The sequence below is a fragment of the Musca domestica genome, unplaced genomic scaffold, assembly GCF_030504385.1.
Source record: "Musca domestica strain aabys unplaced genomic scaffold, Musca_domestica.polishedcontigs.V.1.1 1, whole genome shotgun sequence".
In the NCBI taxonomy this organism is placed as follows: Eukaryota; Metazoa; Arthropoda; class Insecta; order Diptera; family Muscidae; genus Musca; species Musca domestica.
In genome coordinates this window covers 2,639,669-2,666,109 of record NW_026712114.1, presented here as the reverse complement: position 1 = coordinate 2,666,109, position 26,441 = coordinate 2,639,669, and the positions used below count along the sequence as shown (strand labels likewise).

The window sequence follows — 26,441 nt, the reverse complement described above, 5'->3', positions numbered from 1 at the left end:
CTCGTTCAGTAAGTCAGTCAGTTGTTTCACTGTCCACAGAGAACAGCGACCCTGCTATAAAATTTTAGATTTTAAGCACTATATGTTCAACCAATAACAAATTGTACCAAATATAGGACTATTTAGTACTTTTCGTGCAGTTGTGGTACACAATTCCAAAGTCACCTATTTATTATATATCTACTACCGCTGTGGACACCATGGAACACCATATTCCCTTGTTCAAAACACCGTGCATCCACCATTGTGGCCACCCGTTATTGGGGTTAGAGTACAAACGACAACGAACATTAAAATTTACTTGAGTTTACACCTACATTGTCTCTGCACACAGTTTTACATGACATTGCAGCCAAGTCATTCGCATTAATTACAATTTGGCAGGCGAGCAGTCAGGCAGGCTGGCATTTCACTCTCAGCTGTGATGGAAGCCAGGTTGGCACAAAACAGGCGGGTCTTTACTCATGTCAAAGGTGAACAGGAAATACAGGAACATATGGTTGTATACCCGGAACGAGAGAGCGACCGACATACAGTGCGACGGACACATTCAATCCTTCCCACATAATGGCCCCGATCAGCAACAGAAGAAGAGACCACCAAAAACACAATTTAAGCAGAACGAAACAAACGAACTCAACAGCAGAAAAATTTGAAAGCAAAACTCATGAGGCAGTGCATACAGGCAGCATGTATGCCATGGCATGTTGAAAGAAGTCTCCGTTTGGTCGTTTTGCCAGCAAACCGGGCATGTGACTTACAAGGTGCCATCAGCAAACAGGCAAGGAAAATTTCTATGCTACACACACCCGCATCCACATCCATTCAAGCCACGTATGGTGTGCAAGAAAGTGTGTACCATGCAAAACAGTGAACGATGTTTTCAGCAAGAAGTTGCAAGGGACCACCCAAAGGTGCTAGTGCAACTTTAGGTTACAAAGAACCAGCAACCAACATTGTATGGCCTTTCAACCTTGCCATTTGTAGGCATGCACTCTCTCTCTCTCTCCCACACACACACACACCCATCTCAAAGTGGGCAAATTCAATTGAGAATTGCTGTGTACAACTGTGTGTGTTTTCTCTCCTGGAGGGCTACCAAGTTATTGTCATCATCTACATGATGGATTTCCGGTTCTTTTCAACGCTTCAACTACCTTTTTGCTTTGGCTCGTCTATGTTTTCTTCACAACTCATTTAGCCAATTTCATTTCTTGGAAAAGTGTATGAAACTGCAACAAGAGGCATCAGTGCCCACGTATGTTAGACTGCATGTAGTACCATTTCGTAGCTTAGAGCCCATGTACCTTTTGCAGTGCCTATGCAGGGAGTTACTTACTTACACTTGTATGACATATTGACTCTATTGACATTTTAAAACCAGTTTATTGATGACAGTGATTTAGTGGCCTAAGTATTGGGTGTGTGCGTGTATTTAAGAGAAGTGCTTAACTGGAAATAAAATGAAGTTTGAATGGGTGAAAAAAAACATATTGTGTGTGTGTTTCCATTGGGTATTGCTCATTAAGGAAAGCTTAAGGAAGGGGTCGAAAGTTTAAATGTGTTATATTCAGGACATGGGGGTTGAGTTTTTTTTTAAGGAAAATAGTTATTGACTTGCCCTTTAGGACCTTAAGGAGCTACTTGTTATACGCTTAATTCCAAGAAGCAACAAAAACATTCATATTCTTGGCTTTTTCAAATAATTGAATAGATTTGGTTTAAAAAAAATTCATGGAATTGTCTGAGCAGGTCCACGTCTTCGTATGGCCCCCACATAACGGCACCTTCCGATATTCGGTATTTTGAAGATTTAAGTGACATTATTCACCGGAATTGTTTCAAATTTGGTGTTTGAAGTTCGTAATGGGTACTACGGCCTATGACAGAAAATTGTCTGTGCAGGTCTACGTCTTCGTATAGCCTCCATATAACGGTACCTCCTCATATTCGGTATATTGGTGATTTTAGCGACATTATTCACCGGAATTGTTTCAAATTTGGTATTTGTTGTTCATAATGGATACTACAGCCTATGACAGAAAATTGTCTGTGCAGGTCCACGTCTTCGTATAGCCCCCATATAACGTTACCTCCCGATATTCGGTACTTTGATGATTTTAGCGACATTTTTCAACGGAATTATTTCAAATTTGGTATTTGAAGTTCGTAATGGGTACTACGGCCTATGACAGAAAATTGTCTGTGCAGGTCTACGTCTTCGCATAGCCCCCATATAACGGTACCACCCCATATTCGGTATTTTGAAGATTTAAGTGACATTTTTCACCGGAATTGTTTCAAATTTCGCATTTGAAGTTCATAACAGATGTTTCAGGCTATGACAGAAAATTGTCTGTGCAGGTCCACGTCTTCGTATAACCCCCATATGACGATACCTCCCGATATTCGGTACTTTAATGATTTTAGTGACATTATTGAGCGGGATTGTATCAAATCTCGTATTTGAAGTTCGTAATGGGTTCTACCATCTGTGACAGAAAATTGCATATTCAGGTCCACGTCTTCGTATAGCCCCCATATAACGGTACCTCCCGATATTCGGTATTTTGATGATTTTAGCGACATTACTCACCGGAATTGTTTCAAATTTAGTATATGAAGTTCGTAATGGATACTACAGTCTGTGATAGAAAATTGTCTGAGCAGGTACACGTCTTCGTATAGCCCCCATGTAAGGGTACCTCCCAATATTCGGTATTTTGATGATTTTAGCGACATTATTCACCGGAATTGTTTCAAATTTGGTATTTGAAGTTCGTAATGTGTACTACGACCTATGACAGAAAATTGTCTGTTCAAGTCTACGTCTTCGTATAGCCTCCATATAACGGTATCTCCTGATATTCGGTATTTTGATGATTTTAGCTACATTATTCACCCAATTTTTATACCCTCTACTTTAGAAAGGAGGGTATATTAACTTTGTCCTTCCGTATGTAACATGTCTAAATATTCGTCGTAGACCCCATAATGTATATATTCATAATCAGCATAAAATTCTAAGTCGATTTAACGATGTCCGTCTGTCTGTCGATCTGTTGAAATCACGATACAGGCCACATTATTTGACGTAGAGCGTCAGAATTTAGCTGAATAATTTGTATTGTGTCTAGGACGGTTGGTATTGAAAATGACATATATCGGTTCACGTTTTGGTATAGTCCCCATATAACAGTACCTCCCGATATTCGGTATTTTGATGATTTTTGCCACATTTTTTCATGGATTTGTCTAAAAATTCGTATTTGTTGGTCATACCGGGTTCTAGCTGCGGTGCCGGAATATTGCATGTATAGGTCCACGTTTTGGTATAGCCTACATATAACGGTACCTCCCGATATTCGGTATTTGATGATTTTTGCCGCATTTTTTCATGGATTTGTCTAAAAATTGGTATTTGTTGGTCGTAGTAGGTTCTAACTCCGGTGGCGAAACATTGCATGTATAGGTCCACGTTTTGGTATGGCTCCCATATAACGGTGCCTCCCGATATTCGGTTTTTTTTGACGATTTTTGCCAAATTTTTTGATGGGTTTGTCTAAAAATTGGTATTTTTTGGTCATAATGGGTTCTAGCTCCGGTGGCGAAACATTGTATGTATAGGTCCACGTTTTTGTATAGCCCTATATAGCGGTACCTCCCGATATTCGGTATTTTGATCATTTTTGCCACATTTTCCCACTAATATGTCTAAAAATTGGTGTTTGTGGGTCATAATTGGTTCAAATGTTTTCATTGCCCTAAGGTGGAGGGCATTAAAAGTTCGGCCTGGCTGAACTTAATGTTTTTTACTTGTTTTATTCAAGTTTCGCATTTGAATATTGTAATGGCTTATGGCATCGTCCTGTAGACTCTAATATAGCGGCTACATTCGGTATTTTTAAGATTTTAACAGCATTTTTAACGGATTTTACTTTTTGAAAATTACCAAAATAGTTCAAAGATAATCCCGGCCGAACTTATAGTTTTTTTACTTGTTTTAAAAAAGATCTGGTGTAAAGATGGGATATATCAGTTCACTCTTTCTGGTACCTCCCCAAAGTGAGTGAACATTTGGAATAACCCTTACTCTCATAAAATGCGAAATACGCATCCGATTCCTTCTAGGCTTCACACATTCATATATTTCCACTGATGCAAGTCAATATATGTGAATGCAAACATAAATTACAAAAACTAAGGGTATGCATCTGAAAGGAAAACCGACTGATACTTTTTACTACTGTTGCACAGTGTAATATTTAACCTTCCCATTTAATGAAGTATTTAATTTTTTTTTTAATTTCCTAAAAAAATCAAGTTTCATTTCCTCTAGACCGATTTTACATATCAAAAGCTTTTCTATATTCAATTTTCTTCAAACAATTTAACCTTTCATTTTTAATGTGCAAAATTAAATATATCGAATTATACCACACCGGATTTCATTAATGAATGCCAAACATATAATTCACATTAATTTATGTCAATGGGTTTTAAATCAATCCGTTGCCATAGCAAAAGTAATACATTAGCAAAATACTTATTTGAATCTGACCAACACCAATCAAATGGGAATAGACCGGGCCATTTTGGTTATCTGTAGTAATTTATGTGTAGGTATGTATGTGGGTTTTGATGTTAAACCACATAACACATAATTGTAGTTTAGAAATACACACACACACACACAGGCAGAGAACTGGAAATATCAATCACAATTAATATTTCATTTTAATTTTCTCCAAATGAAAGTTTATTGGGTCAGAATATAATTGCATATTGTGGTGGGGTGGGTGTGTGTGCGGGTGTGGGTGGTCAAATGTACATAGGTTTTGAAATATGTGAGATCAGTGGGGTAGGAAAGAATTTTTCTTTCATTAGAAAGAGGAAGAAGTTTTTATCGATATGATATCCCTAATACCTTATAGCCAAAAGACAAAAGGGGAAAAACACCCATTGAGATTTTTTATACCCTCCACCATACTATGGAGGGTATATTAACTCTGTCATTCCGTTCGTAACTCCTCGGAATACTCATGTCAGACCCAACAAAGTATATATATATATTCTTGACCAGCGTAAAATTCTAAGTCGATTTAGCGATGTACATCTGTCTGTCGGTCCGTCTGTCAGTTGTAATCACGCTATCTTTCGAAAGAATTGAGACAGAAAGCCAATATTTTGCACACATGTTTATTTTTCCAGTAGGCAGGTTATGTTGGTAAATGGTCCATGTAGGCCCACGTTTTCATATAGCCCCCATATAACGGTACCTCCCGATATTCGGTATTTTGATGAATTTAGCGACACTTTTCTAAGACAGAAAATTGTCTGTGCAGGTCTAGGTCTTCGTATAGCCTCCATGTAACCGTACCTCCCTATATCCGGTATTTCGACGAGTTTAAGTACAATACTCACCGAAATTGTTTGAGATGTCGTATTTGAAGTTCGTGATGGATGCTACAGCCTGTGAAAGAAAATTGTCTATGCTGGTCCAGGTCTAAGCACAGCTCCGATATAACGGTACCTCCCTATATACGATACTTTGATGATTTTAGCTACATTATTCACCGTTTATTTCGAGTTTCGAATTTGAATATGGCAATGGCTTATGACAAACAATGCGTATGTAGGTCCGCGTCGTATAGACCCCAATATAACGGCTATATTCGGTATTTATAAAATTTTAACAGAATTTTTTAAGGATTTTATTTTTTTAAATTTTCCGAACTTACAGCTTTTAAGCTTGTTTTTTTAATATCTTTCATCTTTATTTTAGTCCTCCTTTCTAAAGGTAAGCCATTGTCACTTGATTATGCCAAGATAAAAATTTTATTATGATTACACCACACAGATTGCCTAGCAATATTTCTAAATCTCAAATTACACACACACCCACAAAAGGCTAAGAACAATGAAATTGTCAAGCCTTAAATACATCAAGATTAGAGATATGTATCTCTGAGAATAAAACCATTCAAGCTATTTCTCTTGAAATTAAATTTCATTAAATTGTAGTTCTTGTAATTTACCTCAGACACACACACATTTATATAACCTCTCTCTCTTTCTGACTCTCTCCTTTCATTTTCGAAATTCAAATTCAATTAAAACTTTGCACCTGTTTTAAATCGTTTGGATTTGTTCATTTCTAAGTCGATGACAAGACTTTTGAAAATCCAGAATAGAAAAAAAAAACAACAACATCAGCTTTTCTATGCCTATGGTTTTTGTAACAAAGGAACTGCTGCCCCTGTTGCTGTCAAGAGGATGTTCTTTGTAAAACATTTACTCTCAATTCTGTCTAAATGCTGACCATGCATTGTCCTTTAAATGTCCAGTTTTATTGTTGTAGGCCAGCTTTGTGGTTATTGTTGTTGTTGCTGCTGCTGCTGTTGTTTGGTCTTAGGTTAAACTTAAATGTTGTGCAACAATTACTCTTTTGTCTTATCATCATCTGTATCCTGGTGTTGTCATTAACATTGTCCTGTTGTCCTGCTGGTAATGTACCGAAGTGCCTTGGCTACTCATGTATGTTTGCATGTGTGTGGCGATGCATGTATGCGTGCGAGTTTTAAGGGTATTATGCATGTTACTTAACCTGAGTTGTGTCAACACCTGATAAAAATCTATGCTGTAGCTTATGTCTCATCCACCTGGGTAAGATGTGTGTTTGTGTGTGTGTGGATGGATGATGGTACAATACAAACTACTTACATACTTCGGTGTGAAAAGAAGCTAGACTCAAGTGAAATTAAATTCCAGAAATTAATTAATAGAAAAACCAGTTATTGCTCAGAATTACATAATTTTCACTTTTAATAGGCTCCACCATACTATGGAGGGTATATTCATTTTGTCATACCGTTTGTAACTCATCGAAATAATGATCATAGATCCAAAGAAGTACATATATTCTTAATCAGCGTAAAATTCTAAGACGATTTAGCAATGTCTGTCTGTCTGTCTGTCTGTCTGTCTGTATGTCTGTCTGTCTGTATGTCTGTATGTCTGTATGTCTGTATGTCTGTCTGTCTGTCCGTCTGTCTGTTGTAATCACGCTATCTTTCGAACGAATTGAGATAGAATGCTAAAATTTTGCACACATGTTTATTTTGCCAGTAGGTCCACGTTTTCATATAGCCCTCATATAACGATACCTCCCTATATTCGGTATTTTGATGATTTTAGCGACATTATTCACCGGAATTGTTTCATATTTGGCATTTGAAGTTCGAAATGAATGCTACAGCCTGAGACAGAAAATTGTCTGTGCAAGTCTACGTCTTTGTATAGCCCCCATATAACGGTACCTCCCTATATTCGATATTTTGATGATTTGAGCTACATTATTCACCGTAGTAGTTTCAAATTACGTATTTAGAGTTCGTAATGGAAACTACAGTCTGTGACAGAAAATTGCATATCCAGGTCCAGGTCTTCGCATAGGCCCCATATATCAGTACCTTCTTATATTCGGTATTTTGACGATTTTAGGTACAATACTCACCGAAATTATTTTAGACGTGGTATTTGAAGTTCGTAATGGAAGCTACAGCCTGTGACAGAAAATTGTCTATACAGGTACAGGTCTTCGTGTAGCCCAGGTCTTCGTGTAGCCCAGGTCTTCGTGTAGCCCCTATGTAAGGTATTTTGATGATTTTAGCTACATTATTCACCGTTTTTTTCAAGTTTCTAATTTGAATATGGTAATTGCTTGTGCCCTAATATAACGGCTAAATTCGGTATTTTTAAAATGTTTACAGAGTTTTTGGCGAATGTTATCTTTTTCGAAAATTTACAAATTCGTTCTAAATGGTGGAGGGTATTCAAAGTTCGGCCCGGCCGAACGTACTGTATATTCTAATGGGCCTTGGTTTTAAAATAATTTTTTAAAATGAGAACATTTTTTGCAGCCGAGGTCTGCTAAACAGTTGTGGAGCTTGGATTGCCACAAATAAATTTCAAATCATTCACCCCCCATATAGGAAGATATTTTAATAAATTTATGACACCCTTTTTTGTAAGTTTTAGAAGATGTAAAAATATTCATATTTTAAATCGCAGTAAGTGATTTTTTAGTGCTCCAAAATTTGATACTGACTGGTCATCCTTGCATGAGAGCTAAATATTTTCCTCCCGTTTTTTTTTACCTTCAGCCATATGGGTACAGATGTTGTTTGTCATTTGATATGTCCAAAACGTGACCCCTTGAAATAAAGGTTTATATCCAAGGTATCTTTGGACCAACTCCGTTTCAGGACATTTGAAGTAGATCTAGGGATGTCCGTCTGGCTGTCTGGTTGATGCAGACAGTAACTCTCGAAGGGAGTATCCGATTTGGTCTTAAAACTTATTACTTTAAAATATTAATGTCAAACTTAGATCGAGTCCGTAGTTAGTGAAATATGTCCAATCCTTCTGGTTTCTCCCCACAAAAGGTCAAAAGTTTTATTGAAAATTACTTACCGTATAAAAAAACTATCATCCAATTTTGTGGAAACTTTACAAATCTCAATATTTGTATCAGTGCTGAGTCAGGTGTGAAAATGGACAATGTCTGTCCAATCCATAATGTACCTCCCCCACAAAGGGTCAACATTTTGTATAATTTGTAAGTCCCATAAAATGCGATATAAGCTTCCGTTTATCTTTAAAATGCACACATCCCAATATTACTATTAACACATCAACATTTTGAATAACACAAAGCTCATAAACGCGAAACGAGCACTCAAAATTGGCATATCGCTCCTTCAGGTACCTCTCACCAACGGATCAAATAAGCTTTATGGCAGAAAATTACACAAGGCTAGCAAAATCGACATTATCGAAATCTCTATTTCTATTGTATATCAAATAAATATTTACCTCAATGTTCCAAAAAAGGAACAAGTTAAAAAGGAGGAAGTTCGGCAGGACCGAATTTTGAATTTTGAATAATTTGGAACGAATTTGGAAATTTTCAAAAAATAAAATCCTTAAAAAATTCTTTTAAAATTTTAAAAATACCGAATATAGCCGTTATATTGAGGCCTATACGACGTGGATCCCAACATACATAGGCATTGTTTGTCATAAGCCATTGCCATATTCAAATTCGAAACTTGAAATAAACGGTGAATAATATAGCTAAAATCATCAAAATATCGTAAATAGGGAGGTACTGTTATATCGGAGCTGTGCGAAGACCTGGACCAGCATAGACAAATTTCTGTCACAAGCTAAAGCATCCATTACGAACTTCAAATAAAACTCGTCAAAATACAGAAAATAGGGAGGTGCTGATATATGGGGCCCAAACGAAGACCTGGACCTGCATAGACAATTTTCTCTAACAGACTGTAGTTCCCATTACGAACTCTAAATATGTTATTTCAAACAATTCCGGTGAATAATGACGCTAAAGTCATCAAAATACTGAAAATTGGGAGGTACCGTTATATGGGGGCTATACGAAGACGTAGACCTACATGGCCCATTTACGAACTTAACCTGCCTACTGGAAAAATAAACATGTGTGCAAAATTTTGGCCTTCTATCTAAATTCGTTCGAAAGATAGCGTGATTACAACAGACAGACAGACAGATAGACAGACAGACAGATAGACAGATGGACAGATAGACAGACGAACATCGCTAAATCGACTTAGAATTTTACGCTGATAAAGAATATATATACTTTGATGTTTCTGACATAAGTGTTTCGAGGAGTTACAAACGGAATGAAAAAGTTAATATACTCCTCTATGGTATGGTGGAGGGTATAAAAAAAAGGAGAATATTTCCAAATTTTTTTGATCAATTCTTCCTCGGACTTTTTTCAAACTGACGGTTGAAAGTAGCATAAAATTTTATTTAAGGTGGTAGGTGGCTACTTTTTAGCTAATATTAATGCTAATCTTTTCTTGATATTTAATCGGAACAGGAATTTCTTTTTTTCCGGTGACTCATAGTGAAATTTTATGACGAATATTTTTGTATTTTACATTACACCTCTAAAATGTTGCTTTGGAGGCGAAATTTGTATAAACTAACAAGAAGTACCCCATGAAAAAAAGGTTTTAATAGTTACGCATTTCTGGTGTTAGGGTAAGATTTAGACTTTTGATGTACTCTAAGGTCTATGGTGGAACTTTATGACAAATAACTTTGTAGAATATCTTGACTATCCTATCTGACTACCCCATTGTCTATATCCTATATTGTGCTACGATCCCGTTTAAAGAGAGTTTTTTTAACTTTTTGAAGAAAATACTAAAAAAAGACCCCTTTTGGTGACTCGGTTAAGGGTTAAACCTTTCATCCAAAAGAATTCACATATAATCCATAAAATAGTTCGAAAATATCACAAAATGTGTAAGACGGGGGACTTAATCTCTATTTAGACGCCACAAAAAAATAGTTATTTAGACGTTAATTTAAAATATATTTGTCATCAAACATTTGAGAAGCAGGCATAAAAAATTTAAAATTCGTGGGAAATCCTCAGAAAACTTAAAATTTTGTGTTTATTTTGGTGGATCCGCTTTCATTCAAATGAAGTAAATTATAAAAATAATATTTAAAAATAACTGATAAAAATTAATAAATCATAGATTTTATGTAGTTTATAGCCTCGACCTACCTTTTTCGTCCAATAGATAGATGGCACTGGATTACCGGATCCTTTGCACTCCATTGTGACTGGTCCACCCTTACGAGCTTGTAAATTGCCCGAAGTTGGGGTGGCACGAACACTGGGTGGTACTGGAAATAAAAAAAACAAATTTTATACAAATAAATAAAATACCAAGTCAAAGAAATGGAAAAATAATAGTTTTCCTCATCTCTCAACTACTTCCTTCCTTTTGCTATTTGTTTTTATTTTATTTCTTTTTTTATTTATTTCCTTTTTTTATTTTTTGGTTTTTTCCTCTCTACTCACCCAATATTTCCACTGTATGCACTTGATCACGATTTACTTTGTCACTAATTTGACACACATAATCACCGGCATCTTGTGGCTCCAAATCGGATATCTCTAAGTTATAACCATCTATCAGTCTTATGCGTTCATCCCTTGTCACCATTATGTTGGAGGCTGTGAGAACATTAATACCACGACGCCACAATAACACAAAGTTTCCTGCAAGAGATAAAGAGAAGAGGAATGGAACCATGAGAGCAAAAATAAAACATAAACCGGAATTGTCAGCATTAATACGTCATGTGATTTATAGAGGGTGACAGCAAAAAACAGGAATACTTGGGTAATTTATGTTCGTTTATTTGTTAGTATAAAAATGTTCATGATGAGAGACGTTGATAGTTGGTACATATTGTAAACATGGCCATTCGGCTAAAGTAGTAAATCTAAGAAATGTGTGAAAATGAAAAGAAATATATTTTTTATGGAAAGTAGGGCCCTTGTAAGGCAAATAATGAATTTGAAAAAATACGAAATGTTGAAAAAAAATAGTTTTTAAATGAAAGTAATAAATTGGTTGGACTTTATTGAAAATTTTGAGAAATTATAAGGGTTTCGTTTCTTTTGCATATCCTTTTGATGCTATCGGTTACAAGCCAATAATATTTCCAAGTTCAAAATATTTAATTAATATATTTCTCTTAGACAATATTTAGGTCTCCTCAAAAGCCATTTTGTCATGAAAAATATTAATAATGATTTTTTTTGCCAAGAGATATCAATATACAGGGTGAGATAAAAAAACTGCAACAAAGTCAAACGCCATAATTTTTAAAATTTTTTTCAATTTTATTGCATGAAAGCTAAAAATGTCGGAAATAGCATAAAGTTTTAGAATAAGTTTAGATTTGTTCGAATTGGTCACCTTTGGCACGAATTATGGCCTTCAAACGGCCAATGAAACCGTCACACGTTGCGCGAATGTTGCTCTGCGGTATTTTGGCCCATTCCCTGCGAAGCGCTTGGTTGAGGTGATCGACACTTTGGTATTTCCTAGTGCCAAAATTGCGTTCCAAAATACTCCAAACACAATAGTCCAACAGATTGGTATCCTGAGATTTTGGTGACCATTTTGCGCTGGAAATGAAGCGAGTAACCTCATGTTGTTGTTGTTGTAGCAGCTCAGACATTTGTGTTCGTTCGGTTTCCATTTTTCTATTTCCATTCAATCAGGTTCTGCCTAAAAGTCCAGTCTCAAAAAGGATGCAACCTTTATGGGTTGTGTCCATAACGAGACTGAAGTTAGGTGAGTAGGCTTGGCCGGGCAACGAAATAGGTGCAGCGTGTCATGTGGGCTTGTGCCACATACTGGGCAGATGTTCTGTACGTCGCTGTTAATCCGGGCCCAGTAGGAATTTAGGCGGCTGCACCATTCGGATCGTAATTGAGCCAAAACTGCTGGGGTTTGTAGGGGCAGCTCTCGTTTTTCAGCTGCGACGGGAGCACAGTATTCACTCTTAATCCTTCAATGGCTTCTGAGACCACATTAGAGTGAATACTAATCAGTCCCGCTTGATAGGCCTGTTGATCTAGAGGCTCTCTCTTATACCTCGTACCTCTCCCTCTCTAGATCATGAAGGTCTTTTATAACGTGCCTGGGCGGAGGTTGCCTATCCACAAGATGGTGATTCGGATGGTTTTGTCTACAACAACCAAGCAGGTATTGCATTGACAGTATTTTGTTATGCTGACGCACCAGTAAGACCTTCGCCTCCTCATGTAGGTGATCGACAGGTGTCATGAGAAGCCACCCTGTTGCGGTTCTAGGGGCGACATTTTTCCAATGCGTAGCACTGACGTTGGTGGACCACACCGGAGTCGCATATTTTACCACAGACCGGCCTATCGCGTTGTAAGAGGTCAACAAGGTTTCCTTATCAGCTCCCCAAGTACTGCCGGCCAGAGACTTGAGGACCTTGTTCCTACTCCTAATCTTGTCGCAGATAGCTATGGTATGCGCGGACGACTTAAAGAGGCTATCGAATGTGACCCCTAATAACTTGGGGTAGTTGGTGGTCGGAATTATAGCACCATCGACCTGCACATTCAAGGATAGTCCCATCTCCGCTGTCCATGTGGTGAAAAGTGTGGCCGTCGACTTAGTGGCGGATATCTTCATATTCCTCGCAGTAAAAAGGCGGTAAGATCAACAAGGTAAGCGTTTAACCGATCACAAATGTCATCAATAATGGGTCCGGACGCCACGAGCGTACAATCATCAGTGTACGTTATAATCTCTATGCCGTCTGGAGGGCGTGGAATGTCAGAAAGGTAGAGGTTAAACAGTTCCGGAGATATCACCCCACCTTGGGGAACTCCCTGTTAAACTCTACGGATGCTCGACTTCTTGTTTCTGAATTCCAAGTACGACTGGCGCCGTGTAGTTTACTATCAAACCCTTACTATCCATTTTGCAACCATTCTTGGGTGGCACATTTTCAGCTAACCTCTTTGGCAAGTAAACACGATCATTTTGTTTGTTTACAAACTGCTGGACAACGAATCTTTTCTCATCGGAGAAAACGAAATTCGGCAGTTCACCACTTTCGGCCAAGCGATGCAACTCTTTAGCTCTTTTGAGTCTATTTTCTTTGGGTTGCGGTGTAAGTTCTTGCATTTTTGTAATTTCAATAGCTTTACCCCGAGCTCATTCATTTTTCAATATTTGCCAAATGAAATATTGCGACATTTTCAGTTCACGAGCCATTTTTCGGTCACTGCGATGTGGGTTTCGATCAAGTCGCTTCCTTACTTTTCGAACCATTTCTGCTGACGTTGCTGTTTTTTTCGTCCATTACCTTGACGTCGGACTAGGCTACCAGTATCTCGGTAACGAACGAGATGATAGGAGACATAAAAGATTTATTCACATTTAAATGCTGAAGCTTATTTTCTTTTTGTTGCGGTGTAAGTTCAAGCACTTTTTTAATTTCAATGGCTTTACACCGAGCTCATTTTTCAATATTTGCCGAATGGAATATTGCGATATGTTCAGTTCACGAGCCATTTTTCGGCCACTGCGACGCGGGTTTCGATCAAGTCGCTTCTTTACTTTTCGCACCATTTCTGCTAATGTTGCAATTTTTCCGTCCACTTCCTTGACGTCGGGCTACGCTACCAGTATCACGGTTACTGGAGATGATACGAGACACAAAAGGTTTATTCACATTTAAATGCTGGAGTGCTCTCACTATAGCCACTTGTGGTTTTCTAGCCAAATATAAAGAAATCACATTTGAATTCCATCACGAATAACTTCTTTTCTGGAAAATTCTCACCAAGCTGCATTTGTACGCTTCTAAACAATGTAATAAGCTCTCATTGGAATAATTTTAACAGCTGTCGGACGAGTGGCTTAGCAATGACAGCAGTCTGAAATTGGTTGCAGTTTTTTTCATCTCACCCTGTAGACCGATTTAACATGAAGGAAAAAGGCAAACATTCAAAAATTTTCTTTACAGATGTAATCGATTCAATCAAAACAAATTTATTACAACAAATTTAAGATCAAAATCTAAACAAAAATTTCGAAAAAATTTCAAATTCTTTACCTGAACTTTTACCCAATTGATTTATTTTTATCAAATGATTTTAGGTGAATAGTTTCTTCAGAGCTCTAATCAATCAAACTGCATCCTTTGATTTCCTTTATTAGAAGATTTCTATGGAAAACAAATCACCATACATCAGCACCTATGTAATCAAACAAATACACGCACACACACTCACACACATTCCCATTCCCCGACTTAAAAGGATTAGTTAAAACAATACAATTTGATTCTTTTCCTTTACACTCAAGATTAACTTTTAATCAAATCAACTCTTTTCGTTTAGTTTTTCTTTTTTTTTTTTTTTTTTGAACAAGAAATACCAGAACGCAAAAAAAAGAACGACGTAAAATACAAAACATACAAATGGTATAGAAAAAATCAACCTGGACTGCCAATCATGAAAGTAGAGAAAATACAGCAAAAAAATCTCTCTTTCTCTCTCTCTTTGGAATAACAAGCATTGAAATGAAATTAAAGTATCAAAAGGGTACTTCTACTTCTTCTGGATGAATCAAAGAATACAATCAAATGCACAAATAAATGAAATGAAATAAAAGAAGATTTGTATGGCCGGCCAGAGTTGAGGAGCATAATGTTGTTAGTGTAACAGTAGCAACTATAAACAAGTAATTTAATATGGCTTTAAGGAGATGGAGAAACGAAGAGAAACAGAGAGAGAGTAGCAAGTATGCCACCCACAACTACACACCTTTGCCAAGGCAAAGCCATCAATAGAGCAATAGGTTTTCCAGCCATTGCTAGGAAACGGAAAATTACAGTCATTAATCTGCCACATAAAAATAAGAGTATTGCAAATTAATTGAGACCAGCAAACTAATTGACCATAAAATTCCTCACATTTAGGCCAATATATTTTCGAACACCTCAGTCTAAACAACTAAGTATCAAATATTGTTATGAATTAAATTCCGCAAATTAAAGATATAATAATGGGGGATATGCACCATTAGTATTTTCAACAGACCTTCAGAAGATAGTTAACATACTGAAAGCCTTTAAGTATTTTCTGAATATTAAAGAAATTTAATAAAACCGCAAGTAGCTTAGCAATAGCTTTGAGATGAAAAAAACTGCAAGAAATTTCAGACTGCTGTCATTTCTAAGCCACTCATCCGACAGCTGTCAAAATTATTCCAGTAACAGCTCATTATATTGTTTACAAGTGTACAAAAGCATTCTCGTGAGAACTTTCCAGGAAAAAAGTTACTTGTGATGGAAATCAAGCGTGATAGTGTGATTTATTTATACTTGGCTGGAAAACCACAAGTGGCTATTGTTAGAGCACTCCAGCATTTAAATGTGAATAAATCTTTTGTGTCTCGTACCATTGCTTGTTACCCTGATACTGGTAGCGTAGCCCGACGTCAAGAATGTGGACGGAAGAAAACATTAACATCAGCAGAAATGGTTCGAAAATTTAAGAAGCCACTTGATCGAAACCCTCTTCGCAGTTGCCGAAAAATGGCTCGTGAGCTGAACATATCGCAATATTCCATTGGGCAAATATTGAAAAATAAGCTCGGGGTAGAGCCATTGAAATTCCAGAAATTGAAAGAACTTACACCGCAACAGAGAGAAAAAAGACTCAAAAGAGCTAAACAGTAGCTTCGCTTGGCCGAAAGTGGTGAACTGCCGATTTTGGTTTTCTCCGATGAGAAAACATTCGTTGTCCAGCAGTTTGTACACAAACAATATGATCGTGTTTTCTTGCTAAAGAGGTATGCTGAAAATGTGCACCTTCGGTTGGCCACCAATACTCAAGCGCCGGCCACGGTGATGGTTTGGGCCGCCATAACAGCCGATGGTCGCTCTCCGTTCGTATTAATCGACCGTGGTATCAAAATAAATGACGAATATTATCGGGAAAATATTCTGGAGGGTGTAATAAAGCCTTGGGCAGGCAAACATTTTGGCCGTAGACCTTGGATATTCCAACAGGACAGGCACGCGCCACCCAAGAATGATTACAAAATGAGGTTCCTCGCTTCATTTCCAGCGCACAATGGCATCCAAAATCTCCGAATACCAATCCGTTGGACTATTGTGTCTGGAGTATTTTGGAAAGCAAGGATGGCACTAAAAAATACCAAAGTGTCGATCACCTCAAGCAAGCGCTTCACCGGGAATGGGCCAAAATACCGCAGAGCAACATTCGGGCAGCGTGTGACGGTTTCATTGGCTATTTGAAGGCCATATTTCGTGCCAAAGGTGATAAATTCGAGCAAATATAAGCTTGTTCTAAATTTTGATGCTATTTGCGACATTTTTTCTTTCATTCAATAAAATTTAATAAAAAAATAAAAAGTTATGGGATTTGACTTTGTTGCAGTTTTTTATCCCACCCTGTAGCTCCCATATATATATTCGTCCATTAATTTTGTTGTGCGCCAAATGTGTAACATTTGTCCAAATAGGATGTGTTTAAGCACATCCGACCGAATTCGGCCAAGAAATTTAAAATTTGGAGAAAATCGGTTTAGGTGTAGCTCCCATATAAATGTTTCATCCGATTTGGGGTTTTAAGTTCCTCACATGCGTAATATGCACTCGAAAAAAAATGATATTTTGTACCATTTAACTTATGGAGCTCAAAAATACTCCTGTCAAATCCTACTGAGATTGGATCAGATTTGGATATAACTACCATATATATATTTATCCGATTTCAGGTTTGTCGTGCATCAAATGGCTTATATCGGCTAAAATGAACTGCATTTTGGCACTTCCGTTGGAATTAAGCCTAGAAGGAGGTACTTCAAATTTTAGTGAAAATCACTTCAGATATAGCTATAGCTTCCATACATATGTGTGTTTCGTGATATGCACTCCACAACAATGATTATAGCTTAAATATGGATATGGATGGATTATTAAAAAATATTCCTTAGAAAATACATATTTATATCTGTGAAAGTATGAATCCAAAAGTCCAAAATTGTACCAGCGTTTGTCATGAAAAAATATTATTTTAAAATCTACCATTATAGCTTGGCCAGTAGATGGAAAGATTTGTTTTTATTTCACAATAATAGCTCTACTAGTAGTTGAAAATAGTTTTAATAACACCACTAGTAAGAGTCGGTCTTTAAAAACTATTCCTTGAAAAATTAAAATTATTACCAATGTAAGTCCTTAATATTCTACTTCATTTTTCTTCTTAAAAAATCCAAGATATTACAACTGTTTGTCCATAAATATAAAAAATGTCCAGCATAATGGCTCTGCTAGTCCTAAAAAAATATTTTTAAAACTCACGATTTTAGCGCTATTTTACTACGAAAAAAATCGTTAAAAATATCCTTTTAATGTTATATATAGAAAAAACAAATGTATTCCCGTGTAATACCTCAAATAATACTCTTAAATATAAAAATTGATAAGGTGTATCCAGGATCCGTAAAAATATTGTTAAAAAATCAACAATTAAAGCACTGCCTCTTCGTTTTCTTTTTCTTTAAAAATTCAAGATAGTACCACTGCGAAAAATCCAGTCCCAGGAATCATGTTTTGTAAAAATGCACCATTTTTCTCAAAATTCAATATTTTATTTCGAAAAATATTCTTTAATATATCCATACTCAGCAAACTTTCCATTCTCACAAATCTGCCTAATCGTCTTGCCCATGTTTGCTTAACAATATCGCTTTTGTTCGCCAGAAAAAAAAAACCTAACTCAACACCCATAAAAATCCATTGTCCAGCAAATGAAACTTAATATTTATCCATCTGTTACCAATTCATTGCTGTTTTCATGGGAATAAACAAAGGTTAAGCCTTAAAAACAACAACTAACTGCCTGACTGTCTGTCTACACTAGATAATGGCTTAAAGAGGCAAACATACATAGGTGAGTTGGTAGAAGCGGTGCTGGTACCATGGCCAGTAGTAGTACATATTCCTTTTGCCTTCTCTTCCAACTGACTGGTCATCGTTGTTTAATCCAATAAAACAAATTAAATGTCAAATATAGAAATTAAAACAAAGAAGATTCACAACGGTACAAAACACCTAAACCCTTTTACCGATTATTTGTTTACACCTTTGAGTTTGAGTAAATGTGGAGAGAATGAGGAGAAGTGTTGGGTTTGGTTATCTGGCCCAATCCTTTGTTAGCTATTTTACAATTCAATACTTTTATTGGTTTTTCATGCCAAAACAAAAGGAATGTGGGAAAAAATCGGGTTGGCAAAGGGTGATGGAGGTAAGGATAGTTTCACAAAAATTCATTGATTTTTTTTCTCTGCATGCATTTGCCAGGATAAAACCGTAAAGTAAATAACATAAAATAGAGGATATAAAATGACCATTATCATGTAAATCCTTTTTATGTGTTTTTAATTCAACAAATCGTGAAGATTTCTTGCCCCGCTCTTTATTTGTTTTTCTATGGTTTTTTTAGATTTGTGGGGGTGATGATGGTGGAGGCGAAAATGGTTTCTGCTTCCGTGTAGTCTGTTTTTTTTTTTTTTATTTGCTGCTGAAAAGTTACGACTATAAATTGGATTTTAATGAAATTTAATACTTTCATGCTTTGTTTATCCGTGTCTATCTCTGGTTTTAATTCGTATTTATTTAGTATTAATTGCAGAAATAATGAGGAAGTCGCAATGAGTCAATAGTGGATGGGGGTAAGGGTAGGGGGAAGTGTAAAATATTTCAATAAGCCAATGACTTTAGATGTTGAAATAATGGCTTCGGAAATAGGGGTGGGTGGAAGTGAAGTATTTTTCTAAATTGAAGAACACGTTTTACACACTTTAGAATGCTTTTCTTTTAAATTGTGGTTAATACATTTAATGAAACATGAAATTAATTTGCATTTTATTGCCTTGGAATGCTAAGACCTCAGGTTCTCTCTTACAATTTTTGGTTTTCGAATGTTTAATGACGATTTGTAGAAGACGGGCGCTCAAAGCTATAATCGGTAGAAATAGAGATTTTCCTTGGGGAGGCATGGCAAAATTTGATGCGGAATATTTTTGTCCTTTACGTCATCCATCTCAAATGATGCTCTGTTGGAGATTTTTGCATATATTCACACAAAGAACCTGTTTAATCCTAAAGTGTTTTTATTTATATTATAGGAATTCCTGGCGGTTTGATATGACTTAGACTGGCCGTCTTCTGTAAAATTTTATGACAAATAATTTTGTAGAATATTTTGACTTGCTACGATCCCGAGTTTTCGCCCATATTTACAAAAAAGTACCAAAAAGACCCCTTTGGTGGCTGGCTTGAGGGCTGAAATTGTCCACCAAAATATTCCAGAAGCTATGTACTTGAAATGCACGGATTCCGAGGAATATTAATTGGAAAATATCCAAATGTGTGGAATGGGAGTCCCCTATTTAGGTTACTGTGCGATGCAAGCTTTCCAAAGGCCGTTACACATATCTTCTATTGTTAGCAATAATTCCTAAATCTGTCAGATTTTCCCCCTGATTATTTTTTGTGTTGCACAGTGTAAACAGAGAAATAGCATTAATCATGGATTTTTAAAAAAAATTATTTTGAAGGATATTCATAGCAGTAGTCATTGATTTTTAGAAAGATATTTTGAAAAATATTCATGAATATTTAAAGAATTTATTTGGATGGACATTCAGAACCATAACTGTGCATTTTTCAGGAATTTATTGGGAAGAACAATAATCGTGGATTTTCAAAGCATTTATTTAGGAGGACACTCAAAGCAATACTCTGAGCAATAATCGTAGATTTTTAATTTATTTGAAAGGTAATTCCGAAAAATAATAACAGTGTATTTTCAAATAATTTATTTAAAAAGATTCTATTTCGGAGGATATTCTGTGCAATAATTGTGGACTTATAAAGATTTAATTTCAAAGAATATCCAGAGCAATAATCGTGGATTTTTGAAGAATTTATTTAAATTTAAAATTAAAAAAAAATAAAAAAACAATAGTCATAGATTTTTAAGAAATATTTTGGAAAGACCAATCTGAGCAATATTCGAAGATTTTTAACGAATTTGTTTGAAAGGATATTCCGAACAATAACAACAGTGGATTTTCAAAGAATTTATTTAAAAAGAAAAGATTCAGAGCAAGATTAGATTCTTGAAGAATTAATTTGAAAGCATATTCCGGACAATAATAATCGTGGATTTACAAAAAAAAAAACTTGTTCAGAACAATAACCGCGGATTTTTAAAGATTTGGATTTTTTTGGAATTCTTGTTTTTTTTTAAGAATATTTCCGAGCAATAATTTAGGATTTTTAGATCTATTTTCGACGGAAAATTCACAGCAACAATCGTGGATTTTTAAAAAAATATTTGGAAGGACATCGTGGATTTAAAAAAAAAATATTTTAAAATATTTTTTTGGAAGGGCATCGAGGATCATGCATATTTAAACAAATTCTTTGGAAGGACATTGTGGATCGTGGATTTTTTAAGAAATTATAAGGAAGGACGTCGTGGATCATGGATTTGTAAAGAAATTATAAGGAAGGACGTTGTGGATCATGGATTTGTGAAGAAATTATTTAGAAGGACATCGTGGATTTGTAAAGAAATTATTTGGAAGAACATCGTGGATTTTTAAAGAAATTGTTTGGAAGGACATCGTGGTTTTTTAAAAAAATATTTGAAGGAACATCTTTGATTAAAAAAAAATATTTGGAAGGTCGTCGCGGATTTAAAAAAAAAATGAAAGGACATCGTGAATTTTTAAAGAAATTATTTGGAAGGACATCGAGGATTGTGGATTTTGAAAGAAATTATCTGGAAGGATATCGTGGATTTTTAAAGATATTATTTGGAAGGACATCGTGGATTTTTAAAGAAATTATTTGGAAGGACATCGTGGATTTTTTAAGAAATTATTTGGAAGGACATCGTGGATTTTTAAAGAAATTCTTTGGAAGGACATCGTGGGTTGTTAAAGAAATTGTTTGGAAAGATATCGTGGATTTTTAAAGAAATTATTTGGAAGGATATCGTGGATTTTTAAAGAAATTCTTTGGAAGGACATCGTGGATTTTTAAAGAAATTATTTGAAAGGACATCGTGGATTTTTAAATAAATTATTTGAAAGGACATCGTGGATTTTTAAAGAAATTATTTGCAAGAACATCGTGGATTTTTAAAGAAATTATTTGAAAGGACATCGTGGATTTTTAAATAAATTATTTGAAAGGACATCGTGGATTTTTAAAGAAATTATTTGCAAGAACATCGTGGATTTTTAAAGAAATTATTTGAAAGGACATCGTGGATTTTTAAATAAATTATTTGAAAGGACATCGTGGATTTTTAAATAAATTATTTGAAAGGACATCGGGGATTTTCAAATAAATTATTTGAAAGGACATCGTGGATTTTCAAATAAATTATTTGAAAGGACATCGTGGATTTTTAAAGAAATTATTTGAAAGGACATCGTGGATTGTGGATTTTTAAAGAAATTATTTGAAAGGACATCGTGGATTGTGGATTTTTAAAGAAATTATTTGAAAGGACATCGTGGATTGTGGATTTTTAAAGAAATTATTTGAAAGGACATCGTGGATCGTGTGGTTTTAAAGAAATTACTTAAAAGGATATCATAGATCGTGGATTTTCAAAGAAATTATTTGGAAGACATTCGGAGAAACATTCCCAATCTTTGGGGAGTAAATGTTAACGAAATTTTGGAAGGATGGTCGTTGAAGACCGTCGGATATGAGACATTCATTGAGAATTGAGAAGACATTCTAATCTATTGTGAAAAAACTTTCCAGTCTTCTGTGAGAGACCCTCTGGTCTTCTGTGGGAACACCTTTCACCTTTCTACGACAAGTTCTTCTTCTGTGAGAAGACCTTAAGTCTTCTGTGAAAAGTCCTGTGAGAAGACGTCTGTGAGAAAATATTGTGGTCATTTATGAAAAGAGCGTTGTAGGTATTTTGAAAACATGGAAAATTTTTATTAAGAGTTTTTTGTGGAGGGAGATTGGGGAAATTTTAGTCAACATATAGACTGATTTATTTAAGTTTTTCGATTTCTTGTAATAATATAAAACATAGCAGTTATGAAATTTTGTTCGAAGACTGTTGACACTTAATAGAAAATTAAAAAAAATCTGTTCTGTTTTTAAAGATTTTGTTCTTCCAAATTATGTTTATACTCATTTTTTTATTCTGAGTTTTTTGCCTTTTTCTAGTATGCAATTTAAATCAAAGCCCAAGCTCAAAATGACTTTCCCGGAATTCATTAGTACGCACAAATGAATTGTCATTTGACATATAACAGATTTTCCCACTCTGCTACAAAGTTCTTTCGGATTATTAACTCTTTACGTCTTGGGGCAATGCCAACGATTTTCATGAACTGCTCGCTACAAAACCCATGCAGTTGTAATAAGCGCCTACACTAAAGTAGTTCATGGATGTTTCGACACAAACTCATACACATGCATGCCAACTGGTCATCTTATTGCATTGTGACTTTATTGAGCTTGTATTTGTCTTGCATGTTGCCATATTCCGTTTTTATTGAGTCCTCTCTCTAATGGATGCTCGTTGCATGTTGCGTCTATGTCTAGGAGATAAATGTCCTTGCTGGCAACTTACGTAGTTGACAAGTGAAAAAACAAAGATGGCGTAGCAAAAAATGCTTAGCCATCTTAAATGCCATTGTTTCACAAGAGTCCATCACTGGGGAGATGGACGCCTCTAAAAATGGCAATCATTCATTTCGTTTGTTTATGAAAACGGAAAAGATATTAAGGAAAGAAATTGAACTACTCGGACTAACAATTGACTTCCCGATTTTAGAAAGGCAAGCAGCACAACGAATCCAGAGGACAATATTAAGGACTAACTCGGAGATGGAAATGGGGAAGTAAAATTTAAACACATGTTGTTGGGTGATGATCAGAGATGTGGACGGGAATTTTGAAAATTTGTCTTTCAAGCTTTGAATTTTCCAAGGGATTAAGAGTTTTTTTGGGGTACATTTTTAGAATTTATGAATAATTTTTTTTAATAATTGGGAAAATCCAGCAGATTAGTAAAGAAGAGCTAAAACCAGAAGACATGTTTATCGACGTTTTTAAAAGTTTTCATCGCAAAGTACCATAACTAGAGGGACCGAGCTTCCTCCTATTCAACGTTTTTGGAAATCATAGAATTAAAATTCCATGGAATCCTTACGTTTAAGTTACCATATTTCAGATGTGCAGGTCCACTTCTTCGCATAACCCTTCCCATATTCGGTATTTTGATGATTTTAGCGACATTATTCACCAGAATTGTTTCAAATTTGGTATTTAAATATCGTAATGGATACTACAGCCTAAGAGAGAAAACTATCTGTGCAGGTCCACGTCTTCCTATAGCCCCCATATAACGGTATCTCCCGATATTCGGCGATTTCATGATTTTAGCGACATTATTCACCGGATTTGATTTGGCATTTGAAGCTCCAAAGTGATACTGCAGCCTAAGACAGAAAATTGTATGTGCAGCTCCATTTCTTCGTATAACCCCCAATATAACGGTACCTGCCGACATTCGGTATTTTGATGATTTTAGCGACATTATTCACCGGAATTGGTTCAAATTTGGTATTTGAAGTTCCAAAGATATGCTACAGCCTAACACAGGAAATTGGCTGTGCAGGTCCACGTCCCTTTATAGCCCCCATACAACGGTATCTCCCCATATTCTGTATTTTGATGATTTTGGCGACATTATTCACCGGAATTGTTTCAAATTTGGTATTTGAAGTTGGAAATGGATACTACCGCCTAGGACTGAAAATTATCTGTGCAGGTCCACGTCTTCGTATAGCCCCATATAACGGTACCCCCCGATATTCGGTATTTTGGTGATTTTAGCGCATTATTCGCCGGAATTGTTTCAAATTTGGTATTTGAAGTTCGTAATGGATACTACAGACTAAGACAAAAAATTATCTCTGCAGGTCCACGTCTTCGCATAGCCCCAATATAACGGTACATCCCGATATTGGGTATTTTGATGATTTTAGCGACATTATTCACCGGAATTGTTTCAAGTTTGGTATTTGAAGTTCTTAATGGATATTATAGCCTATGTCTGTGCAGATCCACGTCTTCGTATACCCCCCATATAACGGTACCTCCCGATATTCGGTATTTTGATGATTTTAGCGACATTATTTTCCGGAATTATTTCAAATTTTGTATTTGGAGTTCGTAATGGATGCTACAGCCTATGACAGAAAGTTGTCTATTCAGGTCCAGGACTTTGTATAGGCCACACATATAATTGCCTCCCTATATTCGGTATTTTAACGATTTTAGGTACAATACTCACCGAAATTGTTTGATATGGCGTATTTGAAGTTCGTAATGGATGCTACAGGCTGTAACAGAAATTTGTTTTTGCAAGTCCAGGTCTTCGTATTTTCGGTATTTTTAGGATTTTAACGGAATTTTTAACGGTTTTTATTTTGTGAAAATTCCCAAATTCGTTTTTAACTTGTTTTCCATTTTATATAAATTTTAAACCACCATTTGTGCTCTAAACCAATACCCCAGCTGTCATTTGATTTAAAATGTTGAGCTTTCTCTTTTTTATAATTTAACCGCACACAAAAATTTAATGTCAATTTATCAAATAACCACATTTTGCTTGTCAATCACAATACGAAAATGCCACAGAGCAGCAAATGCCAGCTACTTACCAGCTGTGCTGAACTAAAGTTCACTAAACTGTTAAGCTAATCATGGTCATTGATATTAATAGGAAAATTAGTTAGTTATGTACTTTTGGCCCATTCAACCATCCAACCAACCATCCATTCAGCCAGCCAGCCAGCTATCCATCCATTCGAGATGCAGCCACTGAACTTCTTCTTTGCAACTTCTGGCCACAGCAGTCGGAACAAATCGAATGCAATAACTAATGTCATGCCAGCTAACAATCAGGCTACAAATCAACCAACCCACATTGTCATGACAAAATAGAAGAGAAAAAAAAAGAAAAAACGCGCTTGTAATGGTGCAGAAATAATTCAGAATTCATTATGAGCGGTCCATTTGGAATATATTTATGTCAAATTGAAAAATGACAGCAGACTTTGTAATGTGGCTTAGAGCGTCAAGTTGCAAACAGTGACAAGTTTTGGAATTGTTATGGGGATAAGGAAATATGTTTGATAGAAACTATTTCCATGTTTTAAGAATATTTTCGAAAGACAAATGTTTTGATCCAGAACCAGAGATCATCTACTAATGTTGTAACTTTTTCCGATATCATAAAGGAACATGTCAAAAAGTATCAGTCGGTTTTGCCGATAGATGAATATCCTCATCCAATTTTCAATTATTTAAATATATTTTTACTTCTGTTATAATTATTCAAATTGTTAACCCTCTATGGAGTAGGGTCCGAAGGAATGGGCCAGTATTGTCCATTTCGTATCGGACCTAAATAAATATGATATAAATATGGCGAAGTGCCGGGTTAAGACTATATCGACTACATCCTTTACTTCAAATGTGATAAGCGAAATATTTTTTTGAAAATCTTAAAATGAGCTTGAGGTACCAGATCTGGTCGACAGAGGTATTCTAATATCATACTTCATACTTGGCCAAATTACAAGAAAATCCAACATTTGTGCCAAATTTATGCGAAATCAAAAATTCCATATTCATCTCAGGTTTCTCGTTGAAATTATTAGATATATTAGGTTGTAAGGAATCGGTGACTTGTTTCGCAAGGTATGACAAATATAAGTATTGCAAATTGTGACTCTTTGTTGGTGAGGTACCAGCCAACGCCTTGGCAGATATATATAATCTTCACAATAAATCCAGCAAAAATATTTGGATGTGTGAAATTTTGAAGAGATTTGGATGTTTATTTAGCATTTTGGGCGTTTTGTTTTCCAAAAAAA

The 26,441-nt window shown here is 35.7% G+C and overlaps 1 protein-coding gene across 1 annotated transcript in view; it reads right to left on the bottom strand.

Moving 5' to 3' along the window:
• The window catches only part of LOC101899910 (protein sax-3), a 441,441-nt gene that overhangs the window by 47,552 nt on the left and 367,448 nt on the right, over positions 1-26,441 (bottom strand). Inside the window, exons 4-5 of the mRNA XM_059132110.1 lie at positions 10,934-11,134; positions 10,634-10,755 (exon numbers count right to left, since the gene is read on the bottom strand). Of these exons, the coding sequence (XP_058988093.1) occupies positions 10,634-10,755; positions 10,934-11,134 (323 nt within the window). The remainder of the gene's footprint in view (positions 1-10,633; positions 10,756-10,933; positions 11,135-26,441) is intronic.